This window comes from Manacus vitellinus, unplaced genomic scaffold, assembly GCF_001715985.3.
Source record: "Manacus vitellinus isolate BGI_N305 unplaced genomic scaffold, ASM171598v3 scaffold_69_pilon, whole genome shotgun sequence".
NCBI lineage: Eukaryota > Metazoa > Chordata > Aves > Passeriformes > Pipridae > Manacus > Manacus vitellinus.
The window spans coordinates 1055693-1074723 of record NW_021940749.1 but is presented as its reverse complement, the minus strand read 5'-3'; the positions used below and the strand labels follow the sequence as shown (position 1 = coordinate 1074723).

The 19031-nt window shown below is 38.9% G+C and overlaps 1 protein-coding gene across 1 annotated transcript in view; it reads right to left on the bottom strand.

Moving 5' to 3' along the window:
• Positions 1 to 19031, bottom strand: part of PRDM5 (PR/SET domain 5) — a 53891-nt gene that overhangs the window by 11459 nt on the left and 23401 nt on the right. Inside the window, exons 9-13 of the mRNA XM_029964047.1 lie at positions 18212 to 18369; positions 13637 to 13730; positions 11593 to 11753; positions 10181 to 10274; positions 1157 to 1242 (exon numbers count right to left, since the gene is read on the bottom strand). Of these exons, the coding sequence (XP_029819907.1) occupies positions 1157 to 1242; positions 10181 to 10274; positions 11593 to 11753; positions 13637 to 13730; positions 18212 to 18369 (593 nt within the window). The remainder of the gene's footprint in view (positions 1 to 1156; positions 1243 to 10180; positions 10275 to 11592; positions 11754 to 13636; positions 13731 to 18211; positions 18370 to 19031) is intronic.

Here is a 19031-nt window from a genome sequence, read left to right as displayed (position 1 = left end):
GTAGGCTCAGCTGATACAAAAATGCCTTCTGGATTTATCTGTCCAGCTCTACCTAAATATTAAATAAGGTGTTGTAGTGTGAAGAAGAGGGAAAGTTGGAACATGCAGGATTATAGCAACAGGCTTCAATTTTAAAAATTACTAGTAATGTTCATGTTGTTGACATTGATTCTTGTTACCTCAAAGTACAAAAATATTTACATGGGGATAAACGAATGAATGATCCTCACTGTGACGTTTCGGAACAGGAGCAGCATGACCACAAAGAATCCAAACCTCAAACCAAAGCTGTGCCTGCATATTTTAATCCTAGAGCATAAACTGTGAAGATGACCAGGAGTCTGCTCAGCACACACGTACACACACATAGAAAAACTGAAATGTGGTCTTTCAGCTCCAGATGATCGAGACATGGCAAGTATATGGCAACATATCACATTTGGTTTGGGGGATTGTTGTTTTTACTCAAACTGTGTGACAAATCAGGAAAAAATGAAATTTGGCACTGTTTCAGAGCTTGTTTACCACTCCTCCCACACACAGCCATGTAGAACTGAGACGGTCATGAAACTTCTCCTGGTGCAAACACAGTAACGGGGGACAGCAGCAACAGAAAAGAATTTATAGCACTTCTTAAAGTGATTTAACAGCTGGAAAAAAGGAGAAACAACTAACAATGACCCAGCAGGAAGCACTGCACAAACTACTGAATACTTCTATAGGTTGGGGTGAACCAGCTAAAACTGTATCTAGGACCTCTAGTCCTATTTTACAGAGACAGTAAGAATCAAAGCACTGGATGCTGAAGTTTCAATAACAGTGAAGCATTTACAGGACTGTTTACTCAGTCAACAAAATTAATTTATGTCTATAAATAACCACAGTTTAAAGGAAGAGGTTAGTACTGCTATTATTTCACCATGAAAGAAATCAAACACAGAGAAAACCAGAAGGTCAGTAAGGGAGTCATAATTAGAATTTATAAGTTAATGACTTGAGTCTTTGCCTCTTATTTTGATAAGTATAAAATATCTTGGTTGGCATGGGCTAATCCCTACACAAACAGCCATTAATTGCTTTTCACCAGCCATGATTCACAGACAACCCTCCAGGAACCATAAAAAGCAAGCTGCACTTGCCCTCGTGTGGGCCTTACCCTTGTGTGGGTGCGGATGTGCATCTTCAGGCCGTCGTTCTTGCTGAAGGCTTTGTCACAGTAGGGACACTGGTAGGGACGCTCACCTGGGGATGGGAGAAGCAGCAGAGCCCATAAATATGGCCTCAGTACAGGAAGGCCTTGCAGCACAGCTCTTTGTCAAATAAAGTGCTTTTTGCTGGCCTTATCTTCATACTTTGTTCAAACAACTACAGATCTGAGCGTTAGAAAAGTTACAAATAAAGGTCCACCTGAGCAGGACGCAGTGCTGGGTCAAAAATATTCCTCTCTGCTGGTTGATTTTGTACTGGCAAGATATGAATACACACAGCCAGCCTTGGGGAAAAGAAGAAAACAAAAAAGAAAACACCTAATGCCCTTGCTCAAACCACATTCTCCAGTGATTTACACATGGTCACTTTTATGGTTAGGCATTAACTGCTCCCAAATATTTCTTCTATTTCACATCTGGTCATTATTAAAGGCCTCTGGTGTCAGAATCCCAATGAAATAGAAAATCTACTCTTTTTTAATGCTGCTTCTGAGCTGTGTTAGAAGCTAGTTAATCAAAAGTTTCTGCAATTTTTGTGTGGCAATTTATGACTGCAATGGAAGCAGAACAATCTCAGCATCTCCCTTGCAGCCTGATGTATCTTAAAGATATCTGTTTAATGCTCCATTAAACTGGTGTCATTTGGCATTGATTATCCCAAACTCACATTAGTGTAATGTGGATACTGAGCTGTTCAGAAACAAACAGTAAAGAGTTTCTGAGCTGCATAATTTGGAAGAAATGCATTTGAACTTTTAACTCTTCAGGCAACGTTCTGGAATCTGAGTCTATTGCCTCCTCTTCCTGTATACAAAACTTTAAAAGTAAAGACCAGGTTGTTTCCATTACAAAACAAAGTTCAAAAAATTAAGACAATAGCTAGTTTTCTGTTAGCAAAATGAATTTGTTCTACACAACCACAATTCTGAAGGTGTAACAAACCTTTATTGGAAAATGTAAGTTAAGCAAAGCCTATTCTGCTAAGTGAATGCATTGTTTTCCATTCACAGAGGAATTTCTACATCTATAGGAAGATTTAACATAGTCCAAATGTCAAACACTTACTAACACTCATACTCAGTCCTGGAAAACAGGCAACCACAATTAACTACATTTTACAGTTAAAAAAGCTTCTTTTCTGTCTTTTATTACTGTTCAGGTATGCCTGTGAATGACAGTAGCACAACATCGTGCAGCAAACCACTTGTGAAACACAAATATTTTCCTCTCTTGGGTTCTGCCATCTCTCAGAAAGCACAGCTCTGCGAACTTGGTTGGGTTTTTTTTCAGGATGATGACAACAATCACTGTGGTATAGCTGTGTTCTCATTGAGCAGTTTGATATATGATACTCTCTCTCCTGACCCTCAGTGCCTTTAATCCATGCCTCCAAAATTCAAACACTCCAACAGTTGTCAGTACTCAAATATTTAATTAATTCAGCTGACGTTTTTATGTTTTAGGGCTTTTGAATGCACAAGTTCAAGCTTTCAGCAGTTTGTAAGCAGATGAGCGCTGACAGGTAGGAGTTGTACCCTCCTCCCTCTCTCCCCCACCCCTGGAGTGTCTTTAAAGAGAAAAACTTTTGCTTTCAAAGGATGGGTTTGAGTTTGTCTGGTTTGCATTAACAGTGTCCTTCTGACACCAACCATGGAGACCACGGTACTGGGTGAGAAGGCATTAAGAGCTTGGAGGAGATGCCAGCAAAGGGCCACAATAAGACTCCATATCAGCATGTCACACCTGAAAAAGTCAGGCTTTGAGCAGCTGATATGTACTGCCCATTTTCAAACATCTTCACTGCTCCAAAAAAAAAAATCAAGCTTAGTATGTAACCCCAGCCCTGACTTGATACTGATACTTGGTGACATCTTGTTTTTTCTAAATTATATACACAATTTCTCATGCACTTCTGTCATTAACAATTACCAGTAAAACTACCTAAAAGACGACCCCAAGTAATTTTACTCTGGCTCTTCTTTTTTTGTTATTTTCTTTCTCTCATCTTTGTAGCCTGAATGCTTCAAATGTATACAAGTGTCCTTGTGCTTCCACAAGCAACTCTGAAATGTGGAACTTCAACAGAGCTTAGAATTGTCACTAAGAAGAACTGGAGGACAAGTGTGATGTGCTAAAAGCCCCTGGGGAGGTGACATTATCCATCAGTGCTTTCACACTCTTCTACAACCAGGCAAAGGCCAGCAAAACCCAATTATACGTGTAGGAATATTAAACTTCAAGTCAACTCATGCACAATAAGTACTTGGGAGATTTCCAGATGCAAAACTTCTCTGACCAGGAAAGGAATGGATCTCTAATGAGGAGATTGAAAGTGAGAATAACTAAGATGAGCAAAGGAAATATTCTTTCAAGTCATGTATCTCTATTTCTCTTGCCCTCCCAAGAAGGGGTTACTAAGAACCAAAGAAAGTGATTTCCCCTATGATGAACTACAATTTCTCCTCAGATTTACCATCAGAAGCATGTTTATGAGATATGGGGTCAGTGTGTGGGAACACCACACTAAGAGGGGATGTGCCTTAAGTAAAGTTGATGCCAATTAATAATCATGCCATTTGCATTCTGCATTTTTATATAAATGTATTTTAATATATAAATATATATAGAATATTTTTAATCTTTGGAGGGTTTTTAAAATCTGACTTCTACACCAAGATATGAATAATATGGTGGGGAAATCTTTTAATTTGTAAGTACACTACCCAGCCTTAATCCTAACTTCACATTTGGAAATTATCTGAAAAAAAGCTCTGCCCTCCTTTGTGTTGTTTGCAACTCTGCCATTAACCCATATCCAAGACTACAATTTGCACTTTTCATAACCCATCCCACCAGGCTTTTCCCTTCAGTCCAGTGCAAGAATCCAGTAGGCACAGGAACATATCCCCACCTGCCAGCCTGGCCACTCATCAAGCCCAGATGTAACGTGGGTGCAACACTAACTAAGAACAAATGCTATCATTAAAACAGCAAAGCACCCAAGCAAGTCAAATGTAACAAATGTCATGTTTCCCCCGGAGTTACAGCTGACTGGCACGGCCCCGCTGTCCCAGAACAAACTGCTCAACACATTGATGGCACTTCTGTACAAACAGCCTCAAAAAAATAATCCTGGGATAAATTGCAGCGGATTTAACATAATTCAAAGTCTAGACATTCTACTGCCAGATTTCATATGAACAAAAACCCACAGCTTTTAATGTAATAAAAATACATTTAACCTTAATACAAGGATTATGAAAAACAATTCCATGATTGAAAAACATATGGGATTTGGATCTGAAACCATGTCATGACAGAATTCATACCTTTTTTCCCCTCAAGTGTGTACATCTCTGGCTTGAGATCACAATACCTACTGTAATGTAACAGAAGTTAAACACCAGATTCCTCCATTCCAGTTTGAAATCAGGATGGACAATTTCCCATGAGACATTTGCAACCAAAGGTGCTGTTTGTTCTCCCAAACTGACATATCCCAGGAGCAAAACAATTAAGAAACAAAGCTAAATACACATTAGTTTTTTAAGATTTCAAGACTTCAGTGGCTACAGCTTGACATTTAATAAAGATTCTGAGACACAATAATTCAAGTCAGTCACACGTGTAGCTATTTGCACACTGTGTTTGGCATTCCCTGTAGTCAGTTGAGCCACAAAAAAAAATAAAACAAACTGATTACAAAGTCAGATGTCTTTATTAGAACTGAACTGCTGTAGTAAGGAATGAAGAATTTGAATTATGCAGCAAAATTGTCAGGGTGGGGACTTTTTATATGCTTTTTAATATGTCTCTGCTTGGTCATTTGGGGTATTCAGCACCACTGGTCTAAGTCAACACTCATGAAAATCACAAAAAGCCGTTATGACAGACTGCCCTGAACATCAGATACTGTGCAGTGAATGCAACTTCAAAGGACCTGTTTTCTTTGGTTTTCTTAAAGAAATAAACACAATTAGAACAATGTGGTCCTTCCAACTCTACCACAGACCATTTACTATTTATATTTACTAAATACAGCTCCTTTTCCACCTTCTCAATATAGCTCCTTTTTAGATGCTGAACTACTTATTACAAGGATTAGAAGATTATTTGGTATGTATATATATGTATATATTATTTCAAAATGTCAACTTTCAGAGCTGTAAAGTTGGAGTTACGGTGAAGTCCAATTTATAAAGCCCCAACTTCAGACTAGGGCAGGGGAGGGGGGAAGGGAGATTCCACCATCTCCCAACTGTGAAGAGAAGGCAGTGGTTCCCCTGGGGAGGAACTGGGAGGCAAGGGGGCCATCTGGATCACACACACAACACTCCAGGCCAGATGATCCACAGGGCAGCCCAGAACGGGAATTGCAAGAGGGCTCTTTTGGTCAGAGATAAGCTGGGGCGATGACAGCATTCAACAGCACGGGAGGATGGGCAAAAGGTGAACAGATGTAACAAAACCCTAATGTGGGACATATGCCTGGGAGCTCTGGCTGCTCCTACAGAGCACCTGACAGCTTCACACATTTGCCCTCAGCTGCCAGGGCAGCTTTTTCTGCTGAAAAGAACTTCATTAGGAATCAAAATTAGGTTAAACAGGAACTCGAGGAACCAAGTGATTTCAAGAGAACTTAAAATTAGAAAATGCCAGAAAACCAATACTGAATGCAGAGTAAATATTAACACTTCAAGCATATATTCAGTAAATCTCACCACTTTGGTGTTGTACAACCACTAAACACCCAAAATTTAGCCCTTTAGAAGGTACAGAAGTGCCTACACAGGATTAGCCAAGAGCATCACAAGTTTGTGATGTGAAAGATGAAATACTTGAGGACATCAGCTGAGACAAAACCCAGAAACACCAAAGGCACAGGTAATTTTATCCTAATAGTGAGCCAGAGAAAGTCATTAACTGCTCCACATCCTGTTCTCTGAGAAACAGAGCTCAGGCAGGGCTCAGTTACAGACATTTCTTACTTCATTTTAACCAACAGTCAAATTTGGCAGATTAGCTGTGCTTTAATCCTTGAGGTATGGAAGTGGTATTTTCACAGCTGAGAAGGTTTCTGCGAAGTTTTGGATTTATTCAAAGCATTCAGATTACCTCTAGTTAAGACCAACAGATAAAATGTTTGTCATATCTGGTTCATCAAAATTATCGTGATATAACTGAGATATTTGTAACTAAATAAATCAGGAAGTCTAAGTAAAAAATTCTTACAAAATAAGAAGACTGATTCCCTGCAGTAAAGCATGAACTACCGTTATTACTTATTTACAGACTCTCATCAGTTCTACAGTGATATTAAGATTTTTGTAACAAATAGAAACCCCACACACTTAAATAATAAACCAGTTTCATTCTTTGCATTTATCAGTGGAATTAAGCAATTTGGTTTCCCTATAGATGGAGAACTAACATCTATGGTTTCAGTGAACCCAATGGTCAAGGAAGTCTTTAAAATCCTGTGCATTAATCAATCAGTAATTCATCTGATCTAAAGATGTCACTAATATTCAAACAATCTACCCCTTAAAGGAGCATTTCTTCATTCATGCCTACAGACAACGAGCAGCTGACAGCTGCATGAAACTTTACAGGTATTTTGAAAGATTTAACTGTTGTCTAGAGATAAACAGGACAATGATGTATAAACTGAAAGGTTTAGAAATGCAGAATCCTTACCTTTGAGGCCTTCTGCAAGCTCCTTTTTAAATTGGGTAGATAAAAGAGAGACCATTTATAAGTTATTGAATAGCAACAACCTATCTGCAGACATTTGCAAGCTGTTCACTGACTAGATACAGATACATTCTTTCACATACTTCACTATGATATGAGAGGAAGTTCCTTCAAGCTTCCCTTTTATCTTTTTTTTCCATTAAAGAAAATATAAATTATTGATAAGGTAATTTGCCAGAAGATCTGCTGGAATGAGGATTCTGCCTGTACATTATTATGTACCTGAACAACAGTTGCTTGTGTAGCTATTAAACTTTTGGTGACACATTTTACACTGTAATAAATGAAATTTATACTGTACTTGAACTCATTACTTCCTTCAACTACTTTGAAGTCTACTGTGGTTAGAGATGATTGAACTATGTAAATAATCAAAGATTTTTATTATGGCTCTGCAACTAATATTTTGTTTTTTGTTTTAATGACTTGAACTGCGACAGCAAAAGCAAAAGAAGGTTATGTGTTAACCTATACTTGCATGTATAAGCATTTTCTGGAAGACATTTATGGTCATTAGTTGTCCCTCTTCAGTGTCTATGTAACAGCAGGCAAAAGACAGCATGGAAAGGATGGAATTAGTCAGAACCCATAATGGTTTTAACTCTAAAATAAATTTAGCTGCAAATCTAAAGTACTTCATGACAACTGTCACTGTTGCACAGCTTGATGTGCTATACTGCAAGGAGGAAAGGGATTAGAACACAACTAATTAGGAAAGCAACAATGTTTTCATCAGGCAGATAAAATGTGTATACACAGATTACCCAGGCACACACAAATACACACGTGCAGGACAGCAGTTAACAGATTCAAAAAGGTACCTGTAAGGCAACTGGGAAGCTGCACAAACCACAGCCAGTCACTGTTAACACTGAAAGTTGCTCAAAACTTTAGGGAAGCAATTAACCTCCTGGCCCCCGGTTTTCAAGCCCCAGGAGCAGAGCACAGAATTTCTTTTACAATTTACGAACAAGCCAAGGAATTTATATCACAGTCAAAGGATTCTTTTGCTGAATTAACCCCAGCTCCCTCTGACCCTAAGAAGTCATAAAGCAACAGGATGGAGGAGAGGGAGAATGTGCTCTAGTGTTTCAGCTGGCTCCGCGGTGCCAGGGCTGGAAGGCAGATGATGGATTGCACCAGGCTCCGAGGCAAACCTCAGCCCCTTCCCTCTGCCCACGCACACGTGAGCACTCACCCCCAGCTCAGCCTCTGCAAAAGGCCAAGTGCTGCTAGGGCTCATTTACAGAGCCTTTCTCTAAAATAAAAGAGGGATGGAAACTGCTCAGGGAGGAAGCATGCCCAGGGCTGTGAGGAACAGCAGTTAAGAACGCACGCTGTGTACTAAATAAAAGACAAAACCCCACTGAGCTTCTTTTTTTGTATATGGATTATTAAGCACATCAAAAATACAATTCCAAAGCAGAACCAGGAGGGCACTGAAGAACCTCAACTTCTGTAAAGAACAACTTTATAATACAAAAAGGACAACAATTGATGGACAACTCTCTTTAAAACAACTCTACCTGGCTTTATTTTGTAAATACAGAACAAATCCTCAAAGTAGCTAATAAAACCAAGCCTAGTTGACCACATGCCCAGAAAACGGGATAATGCAAAGGTCTGGACCTGGACCTCAAAACTCCTCACGTGTAATGACTAAGACCAGAAGGTCTGGGCAGTATTTTACACTGATGCTGTACTGCTTAGTTGCACCAAAAGCCCAGCCCCAGCTCAAGGCTTAGTTCACAAAGATGAATCATCCCTTGAAAACAGACAGTGGCTGGTTGTTTCACTTCTAGCCCAGAATGAAAAATGATACTTTGAAGTCTGACCAAAATAAAAAAAGAGGGCACAGTTTTGAAAGGATGAATTTAAACCCACAGAATTTAACAGATACCAAGAACATGAAGTATTCATCACTGCAACGTCTAGAAACCAAACGTCCACCTCTGAATAAAGTTTGTGATGAACTGAAAATTTCTTACTGCTCAGAACTTGCCTGAAAAATTGTCAAGGGTTTTCACAATGCAGGGAACTTTATTGCTAAGGGCCACCAAATGAGTGCTCAACTTTTTTTTTTTTGTTTTGCCCTGTTTGCAGATGACAATGATTTCCTTCAGCTACCCTTACTTCCCTTGGAAATGATGCACCTCAAAGCTATGTTTCCTCAGGCTGACTGAACACTGGACAACAATTCCCTCTTATGATTACCCTGCATATATTATGACCATGAACAACATGGTTGAAGTCTTCAGGTACAGCACAAAGCAAAACCATCTCTCCAGAGCTACGTGAACCCAACCGTGGCATTTTCTCACTCAACTTTACATAAGGCATTTATTTTGCCATGTAACTTGAAAATAATTGTTTTAAGCCAAAAGTCTCAACTTAGCAGCAACTCCCCCCCATCTTTCCCCAGGATAACCAAGACATGGTCAGGAACCATTAACAGAATGACATCAAAAACAACCATGAAAATCTGTTTCAGTTAATTCTCCCAGTGAAGGATGGGAACCACAAAATTCTCCACCAAAAACGGGATTGACATCATAATAGCAGCTAGACTGGAAGCAGAAAGGATCAGAGTACAAAATACCATAGTTTACTGTTTCTCCTATAACAGTGGTTACAAATTTTGCACAGCTCTGTAGGCAAGGTTAGAGATCTCTGGTGTGTGGTTTCATGAAATTCACCTCAGCCTAAACCCTAAATTTAGGAAAGCCTGCTTGAGAGAGCCTAAATGGAACTGGCAGCAGCACATGTGTGAAAAGCATCTTTACTCAGGCAGCTATAAAGCATCTTCCCAAGAGCTCTCTGCACTGTCAACTTGAAAAACTAAGGCCCCTCTACTCTGTGCAAACTGATGTGCAGCACTGACAGTACACAGAAAACACAGCAAAGCAAATCTGCTCATGCAGAGCGACTGCAATGTCACAGGAAGGCTGTTTGTTAACTGATGCTCTGACTGCCAAGGGCGAATCTGCACCACTGGAGACAAATTATCCCAAAGAAACCTCTTTCGGTTGCCTGATGCCACTTATTCAGATGAAAGCTCACAGAATGAAACCTGACAACAGGCTTTACACATTAAGCAGGTGAAACGTCTGAAAAAGATGCTGCGTTAGGGCTACCTGTAAACTTGCATTTCTGTTTGCAGATAGGTACTTTATTACAGATTCAGAAAGCATTCCCTGCTCACTCTAATGAATAAATACCTGTATGGCTTCGAATATGAACTCTCAGTGTTCCATTGCTTGCAAACTTCTGTCCACAATATGGGCAAATCTTCTCTTTTTCTCCTGTGTGAGTCTGCGTGGGGTGGGGAGAGACAAGAATGACTATTCAGCATAGATTTAAAAGATGTGAAATATGGAATATTTTAACTGTATTGACATTATCTTCGCTATATATTTTATACCACCACATCAGGCAGAGATTCTAAGGAATTAGCTACAGGTGTTCTTTCCATTTTTTTCTAAAATTTCTAAACAAATTTTATTATTAATGGCAAAATAAACTGCCCTTTCAGTTCCTAAGTTTATTACTTCCTAAATAGTTACTACTATTACTACTAAAAATGCATATTTTCATGTTGCAAGAGTAAGACACCTGTTTTTCAGCAAGATATCTGTGACAGTGGTTTCTAAACCAGCAAACAATGGCTTGGTTACCAGACAAATTTAATATGCATAACAGCAAGAACACCTTGAAATAAATTACATACAAGGACCTCAGCATTTTTCACAATGTACTTTCCACATCCCATTCTGAACTGAAGATTTTTCTCAGCCTATTGAATAACTTTGCCTTATAACTCCAGCTGTTCTTTCAGTGGAGAACTTTGTATTACTTCATTTAAAAGTGTTAATTTAAATGGGATAGGAAAGATAACACATTCAATTACATGTACAGCTGACTATTTGGGTTTCAAGCTTTGCACTCTTCAGGTAGGGAAAAATTAATTCTTCCTTTTAGGAAAGACTCTGAAGTGACAAAGTCCTTCATTACATCATAAAAACCATCCCTCACCCACTACATACTGTGCTGCAGCTGAAGGAAGAGTAAATGAGATCTCATTTCAATACTAGATGGATTTGCACAGTTTTCCTTCTCTGACTTTAGGATATGAATTAAATCCCTCTTGATTAGGATACAGTTATTTAGAAATCACTTGTAACTCTAACAGCAACATTGGGGAATACCAGACAGACAGCTATTAATTAATTCCAAAGATCCAAATACAAAAGGGATGTCTGGGATCAATACATTACAACTACAAGGCATACAGCTAGTCCTAGTCTGACAGCAGCACAAAGAAAAAGCAATTACAATTAAGAAGAAATGCTGAAGTTAGTATAGGGATAAAGAATAAATGCTGGCTGCTTTCCATTAAAATAAAAACACGTATATGTATATGGACATTATTAATGTGAAATAGCAAGTCATACTGAATTTTTTAGAAAGGAGTACGAGGAAAACTTCAAATATCTATGCAGAGCTCATCAATGGAAATATTTTCAAACCTTATGATCCATCTTGGCAAGATCCTTGACCAAAAGTTAAACTGAAGTCAATGTATTACAGGCTAGGGCTCCAGGAATGAATATGATCAGTTGATTCTACTCACTTTCTTATGGCTCTTCAGGACTGAGGGTGTCACAAAAGCTTTGTCACAGAGATCACACTTGTATTTCTTATGTCCATCGTGTACAACTTGAATATGAACATTTAATGTGTCCTTTCTTTTGAAAGTAGCATCACAGTGATCACACTTGAAGGTCCTCTCACCTTATAAAGAGAAAAAAGCAGGTCTAAAGATACCAGATTTTTGTGGAAATATGCTTATTGTTTCAGAAAACCGAATAAAAGCAGCAAAGACCAATGAGAAGTTAGGTGCTGGGAACAGAAAGAAAAGGAGCATCACATTGGGTAAAAATGTTACGGGGAAATTCAGAAAAAAACAGGCTGCATCTTTTGAAATTAATTGGTAAGAGGCATTTTCCTGAATTTAAAAGAATTCTCAACACAAGAAATGCTATCTCATTCCCATCAGCAGAGGCAAGGTGACGTGACAAACATGGAATTAATGAAGGGTTGCAGCAGCATTACTGTTCTAACTGGGGTGATGTCTCTGGAGGTGGTGGCAGAGGCCAGGTTAACATGGCTGAAAGTTTTAAAATCCAATTAAATTAATTAAAAGAGAGGAAGAGACATGTTCTGAACACCTGTGTACATCTTTTGAGAGAAAGGAAAGCAAAGATATAGAAAGGATGATGTCCTTCTCAACAAATGGACATGGCTGATCTTGACTCCTTGTTGAACTGCAAGACAGAAACACCTGAAAAGGGAGTTTATGAAATATAATTTTTTCCACTAAGTTGTTTGTGAGGTAAAATTTAAGCAATTCTACATCAATCTGCAGCGTGTTTGCTTCTAAAACAACACGGGGATATTAAATTAAAAAATATGTGTTGTAGGTTGAAGTTTGATTTTTCCTAGAAGTTTTGAGTTTCACAAACCATTTCTTTTTCCTGCAGCACAGATAGGTAAAGGCAGCTAAATCCATTTAGAAATTCTGGCCTGTTCCTCTTCTTTTTTTATAGTGGTGTTTCAGGAACAGCTAGATCTGCCACAAATCACAGTCCTAACTTAGAATCTCAAATTTCCTGAGCTCCCATCCTCTTAAAAAAAAGTCAAAGAGATGTTTTTAGTGAGACCTTCGCCAAGGCCTACAATTCTACCCACTGTGAATTACAGCTTTTGGATAGTCTGCAAATGCTTTTTATTAGAATATACATTACTGAAGACGCTTTTAACTTTTCCCTCACCATTTTTAGCATTAATCATTGGAAAAAAATTTACAAAATCCACGGCCTTATAGAATTGCAGAAGGTTTGAAAGACAACAATAAAAGAACAAACTGAACATGAAGTCCAATAATTCATCTAACAGAAACACTGTTATATGAGATTAAAAAAAAAGTTTTGTTGGTTTCTTAGTTATACCAATGTGAAAATTTCCCAAATCTAAGTACTGCCTTCTAAGCTACAAGGATTTTAGATGAGTATTTTCTAAAACATAAACTGCTGATGTTCACAGGGTTGAATGGCAGTTTGGGCTCTGCAAATATTAAAGAAGGAGAAAATTCCACCAAAAATGAACTTTCATACAGTCAGTTAAAAACAGGACAGAGTGCCAAGAACAAGTTACTCATGAGGTAAAATGGGCACAGCATTTCTTTGAGCTGTTAGTTCTATGCCAGGGCAGGAAACATGAGCCTGGGCTGGCACAGAAGAGACAATCTCAGCGTCCAGCTCTAAACTGGATTACCCACAAAAGCTGAGTAAGTCACCAAGTTATCTCTGTTTCCACTTCTTCTTTCTTAAAATGGAGGTAACACCAGCTCACTGAATGCAGAAATAAACCTCTTGTCGTCAGACCTCAAATCATTGCTAGATTTTCTACAGCATATTTGGATTTGCATTTAAGTGCACTGAAAGACAAGGTTTGAATTTGGTTCTGAATTTTCTAACTGCCCGGGGTTAGAGTTGAAACTTAATACCAATTTAACACAGCAAGTTGCATACTGGAGCAAGGTGCCACATGTCTGTTTTTCTCCATGGAAGGTGAGAACTGAGGAAGCCCTTTTTCCTCTCTGACTTAGCACTTACTGTTATGGATTAACAGATGCCTTTGGAGGGAGAACGGGGTCCGGAACAAAGCCTTGCACTCCTCACACTGGAACGGTCTCTCCTCAGAATGGGTCTGCAGGTGAAAGACAACATGTCAGGGGACAGGCTCACGGAAATCAATTAGTTGTCATTATAGTAATTAGAGCTAATTTTCTGGACTGGATTCAGGAGGGGATGAAGATTTAAAACAATTGTTCTGCCATGATCCAGAATCCTGGAAGTCAGCACAGTAGCCACTGAATAACTGTGCCTTCCCAGTCCTCAGAACTGTCACATGAGGTGTGCATGTAAACAGAGATAAAAATACAGAATAACCAGGGAAAAAACCTACAAGCTCAGTTGAATTGCTTTAGCTGTACTAACACTGGCCTGGAGTACTTATTAATACCAATAAATGCTTTAAAACATGCACACAAACCCCTTTTTTGAAGTTACCATTGATCTGATGCTCAAGAGAGTACCTAACATTTGGCAAAGAAAATTTCTCAAATCATGACAATAGCTTTACATAGCCTCGTTTCAGTCTCTTCTATTAAAAAAAAAAAAAAATCCCCACAACACACAAAACCCACAAAACCTCAAAAAAAAACCCCCAAAGCCATGGAATCATCAATACTGAGATTTTTGTTGGCTGTAGAAGAATTTGCTGTAGCTGAAAAACAGCCTCAAAGCCATGAATAAAATAAAAGACCAGGCTGGGAGGAATCTCCCAAACTACAGGGTTGCTGAAGCAAATTTCTTTTCTGGAGCTTGGTAAACATCCAGTTTTATTCTACTTTTATACATTTCAAAGCACTTTCCCTGTTTCATAGAGTTATTAACTACTATCCCACTGTAGATAGTAAATTAATCTGTACAACTTATTATCTACCCAATTTCCTACTGTTTTTGCAAAGGAAAGCAGGTTTTTAAAGCACCAGTGTCTCAGTATTGTATTAGTTCACAAGGACCTTATTAGAAGCTGCAGTGCCAGGAGGAAAAGGGGACGGACAGTCAGTGTTCTATAATATGCAGGAAATTAGGTAAACGAGTTAATTAGACTAAAGGCAAATATTAGCATAGCACATATTTATATAATCTATTTTTGCTATTCAAAATACCCTACAACCATTATAGCTATCCCTTCAGCTGTGGAGAAAAAGGGGACTGTGGGGATTTTAACCCCAATGTCCTCTTAGACACACATAGTACCAAAACATGAGTACTGCAATGGTACAGAGAGGCTTTGGATTCAAAGTCAGTTCCTTGACCTCAGTCTATGTCCCTTAAAGCAAAAAGGCAACTGGAGAACCATCAAATGTGTGGAATATTTCATGTAACTCCTGCTACATGAAATCTGCTGAATGTTTCAGCCCAGGTCCTACAGGTTTCCATCCCAGTTTGCATGAGCTGCCACCCTGCTCACAGCCTGGGCAGTCAGGCCAAGGATTGACAGGACACGAAGAGACTGAACTACCTTCTCACCTCAACAGGGGGTTCCTCCAGAACAGGGCTGAGACATAGTGAGGAGACACTGGGGGGAAGCTGGCAGTGCTGCTGTCTGTGCTGTACCTGTTCTGTGGATAAATAGAAGGGTTCAGTCTCCAGAGCTGTCAATCTGGCACTTTCCACGAGCGCAAAGTTCATGCTGGTTATTGAAAAAATGCCCTGCTTTAGAGCACTCCCCACCTGAGTGATAGTTCTGAAGAGCACACTGATTTGTACAGAGCTCCCCCTTAGCATCTCCTTTAGAGTTCTCCTGGTCTTCTCATCACAATATATGTATTCATGTGCACGTCTTAACTTCACTACAAAGAAAACCACCTACCTAGGCATAACCTCATGCAAGGGGACACAGATGATCTGCAGCAACTGAGCACGGGCTCTTAGGGAGTATTTCATGGCAGCCTTTCCTACCACAGCATCTGTGGAGGCTTAAGCCCAGCCCAAGGCTACTTATTCCCAACAGATAAACTGATGGAATACAGTTGTTTCAAATCATTACACTCCCCAGGACCAAACAACCCTGGATTAACCGTAAACCCTTTAAAATCCTGCGTCTGATGACCTATTTCTGCTCACTGTCATATCCTCAGAGTTTATTCTCTCAACTCATCCTCTACACACGGCAACAAAGGAGCAGATGGAACAAAAACATCTCCTGGAAGGAGGTAATCTGCATTATATGGCTCAGAACATGCACCCTCATCCAATCCAACCTGCATGAGAGGTGACTGCTTTTATCTGCAGCACAATCCCACACTCCATTTGCCTCCTCAGTTCAGATATTATTGCCTTGCCTTGTCACAGGCACCTTTGAAATGACCCAACATACACACACATCTAAAAGATGTTTAAAAGCACATGCTGTGGGAGCCACCTTTATTCTGATACTTCCAACACAAAATCAGGTTAAATAACCCCCATAAAGCAACCAGAGAAACAACACCAAGTTTCCACACTAATCAGGAATTCAAAGGCACAAAATGTAGCTCTATTCTGTTACTTGTAACATATAAAAAGGATGGAGGCCTGCTGCAAAACCCCAAGTGTTTTTTTAAACATGTTGCTATCAAACTTTAAGGCCTGTCTGCTGCGAAATGCTGTTGATTTAAATATTTTTAACAACTAAACCCATCATTCAAAGCTCCCTGCTACTAACTAGTAATTAGAATCAAAAAAGTATGCTGAAATTATTCAGAGTTCAACTTTTCTCCTTCAAAAAGAAAATTAAACTTAGGAGGACCTCTTAAAGGAATACACAGCTAAAAAATCATTAAAAACCCAAGCTGAAAAAATATATAGAAGTATGATAGATAATAAAAGGTTTGTTTCCACATTCCTGCAAACAAGCAAAACAACTATTGTCCTCTTCCCCTAGGAAGCCTTCCCAAAATCATGGCACTTAAATCTATTTTAGCATCCCAAGCCCCCACATCCTTGAGTTATCTATGTGACAACTGGTTTTTGTGCATACATATCCATACTCCCCTCTTGTCTCCTACCTCTCCTCACATTGTTTACTCCATGGAGAGAGGCATGCCTAAAAAAAAAAACTAATTCAGGCCATCTTTGTCAGTCTCCTGCCTCTCCTGTTCATCTCTTCATGGAACAAGTGACTGTAGAGGCCTACAGGTGGATGGGGGAATATTACAGCTGTTTGGGGAATCTTTATGTAAACACAGGAATAAGTTTCTTTCGCTATAGGACAGAGGTGATTTACAGCCAGTACTACGTGCAAACAGGTTCAGGAAACAAGCATTCCAACATGCTTTAAGGAATTCTGTCAAAATTAGGTACTCTCTAAATCTGTCTGAATTTTAATATTTTCCCCATTAAGTGGAGCCTCTAATCCTTTCTTGTGCTAGTGGTGCTGCTGCTTTAAACACAGAATTGGGTCAAAGTGTTTACTCATTCATACTTAATCCTCAAGTCCATTTTCAACCCAAACTCCCTACCAGTCACCAATGGCGAATTAACACAAGGAAACAAGTAAAAAAATATTAATTTAAGATAAAGAAGTATCTTTCTAGGTGATATTTTATGCATTTTCCTTAGAATACATCCACTTTGTGAGATTCTGTCCTGTTTTCTTGAAGCCTAAGCCATAAAATGCAATGACAGCACGTTTGGGAGCTAATCTTGTCCTTCAGCAGGCTGCTGTGTGCTTTCCCTGGGAGACAGTCATCACCACTCCATCCTGCAAGGGGCATTAGTACTGCTCTGACAGGATTTATGGCTCCCAGGGCAAGAGATGGTGCAAAGATCCTGTGCCAAATTCCCAGATGGCAGAGAACACGAGCCAAACTGTGAAGGACTTGTAAGTATGGGGATATTGGGGTGGAGTTTGTATTTTTTTTTACAGCCTTGTAATTCCGAAACAGCAGTCATGGATACAGACTTGCCATGAAAAATTTAAACCCAGGTTAAAACTATATAGTTTTAACCCAGGTTAAAACTATATTTCTATTATAGAAATTAGGCCAAGCAGATTTGAGCTTAAATCAACACAAGCAGAACATCCCTTTGTGAGCCTATTTTTCAGGTAACCTTTCTTCTGGTGTTGTTTTACTATGTGAACACTACCAAGTTTGAATCTAGTGCAGTTTGAAAGCATCTGCTGCTAAGTCCAACAATGACTTCAGGAGGACTACACTCAGTTTTATTCAATTGTGGTATTTTAAAAAAAAAAAATTTGAAGACATTTTAAATCAGTAACACTTTTAACTTGGTAACCTAGTATTTAAAAAAAAAAAAAAAACAAAACCAAAAACCCCCACCAAAACAAAACGATAAAAAAAAATACCAGAAAATTCAAAATGGGATTTATTTGATGCTTTTAACCAAGCAACTGTGATTTACTTCTGCCTATTTAACTTTTTTGTTTACTAGAACTGATTTAGTATTTTGAGACTTTGGATATAACAAAGAACACTAGCACTACATTCTCCAATACTTTAATCCCATGTTTATAAGCATGGCAGAGCTTAATGATGAACCACTTAAAAGAAGAAAAAAAAAATCTGCAAATCTGAGGCTGGCAGACCTGTAAACAACAACAGCAGAGTGCTTTACCTTCTTGTGATTCTTGTAAACATTTCTGTGGGCAAATCCCTTTCCACAAAGCTTGCATTTATAAGGTTTATCTTCACTGTGTATTATTTTGTGTGCAGTCACTTGATCAAGTCGTTTGAAGGACTTATTGCAAACCTCGCAGGTGTAGGGGCGTTTTTCTGCAGAAAATGAGTGGGGGACATTTAATCTCCTGTTTATACAGGGGGAGAAGATGAAAGGCAGAGACAGTCATCTCCTCAGAGAGATTTTTGCAATTAAGTCAACCCAATTAAGATTAAACCAATTAGAAAGACATCTAATGCCCTTTATGTTAGACAGTTAAGTCACTTCACAAAAGATGAGCCATGGTGTATCTCAAGAAATTGGCACATTCTTTGCAATACTCATTGCTAAAACTAAATTCTGATTAATTAGCTTAAATCAAAAGAGAATGACTTCAAAGAGGAAAACTCTGTTTCCAGATTACAAATGTGAAAGAGGGCATGACAGTTTAAATGTTTTAAATCTTAATTAACAATATACATATTAGCTTCCAAAACCAAGAGTTCCTATGCAAAAAGCCTTTGTGCTTCAACTGGTGACTGCAACTTAACTACACTAATGCTCATCCAAAAGTGTCAGAAGAAAGCCAGGAGCCTCTGAGATACAGATTATGTTGTGAGAAAAGAGCTTTTGGCGTGGACTGATACCAAGAAAATAGTTCAATTGTAAGCAGCTGTGCAGCTGTAAAAACCTGCATTTGTTTCAATGCTAATGCCTTTGACAGAAGGATGTTTGTGTTCCCATTGTGTTGGTTGATGTTTCTAATCAGCGGTGAAGG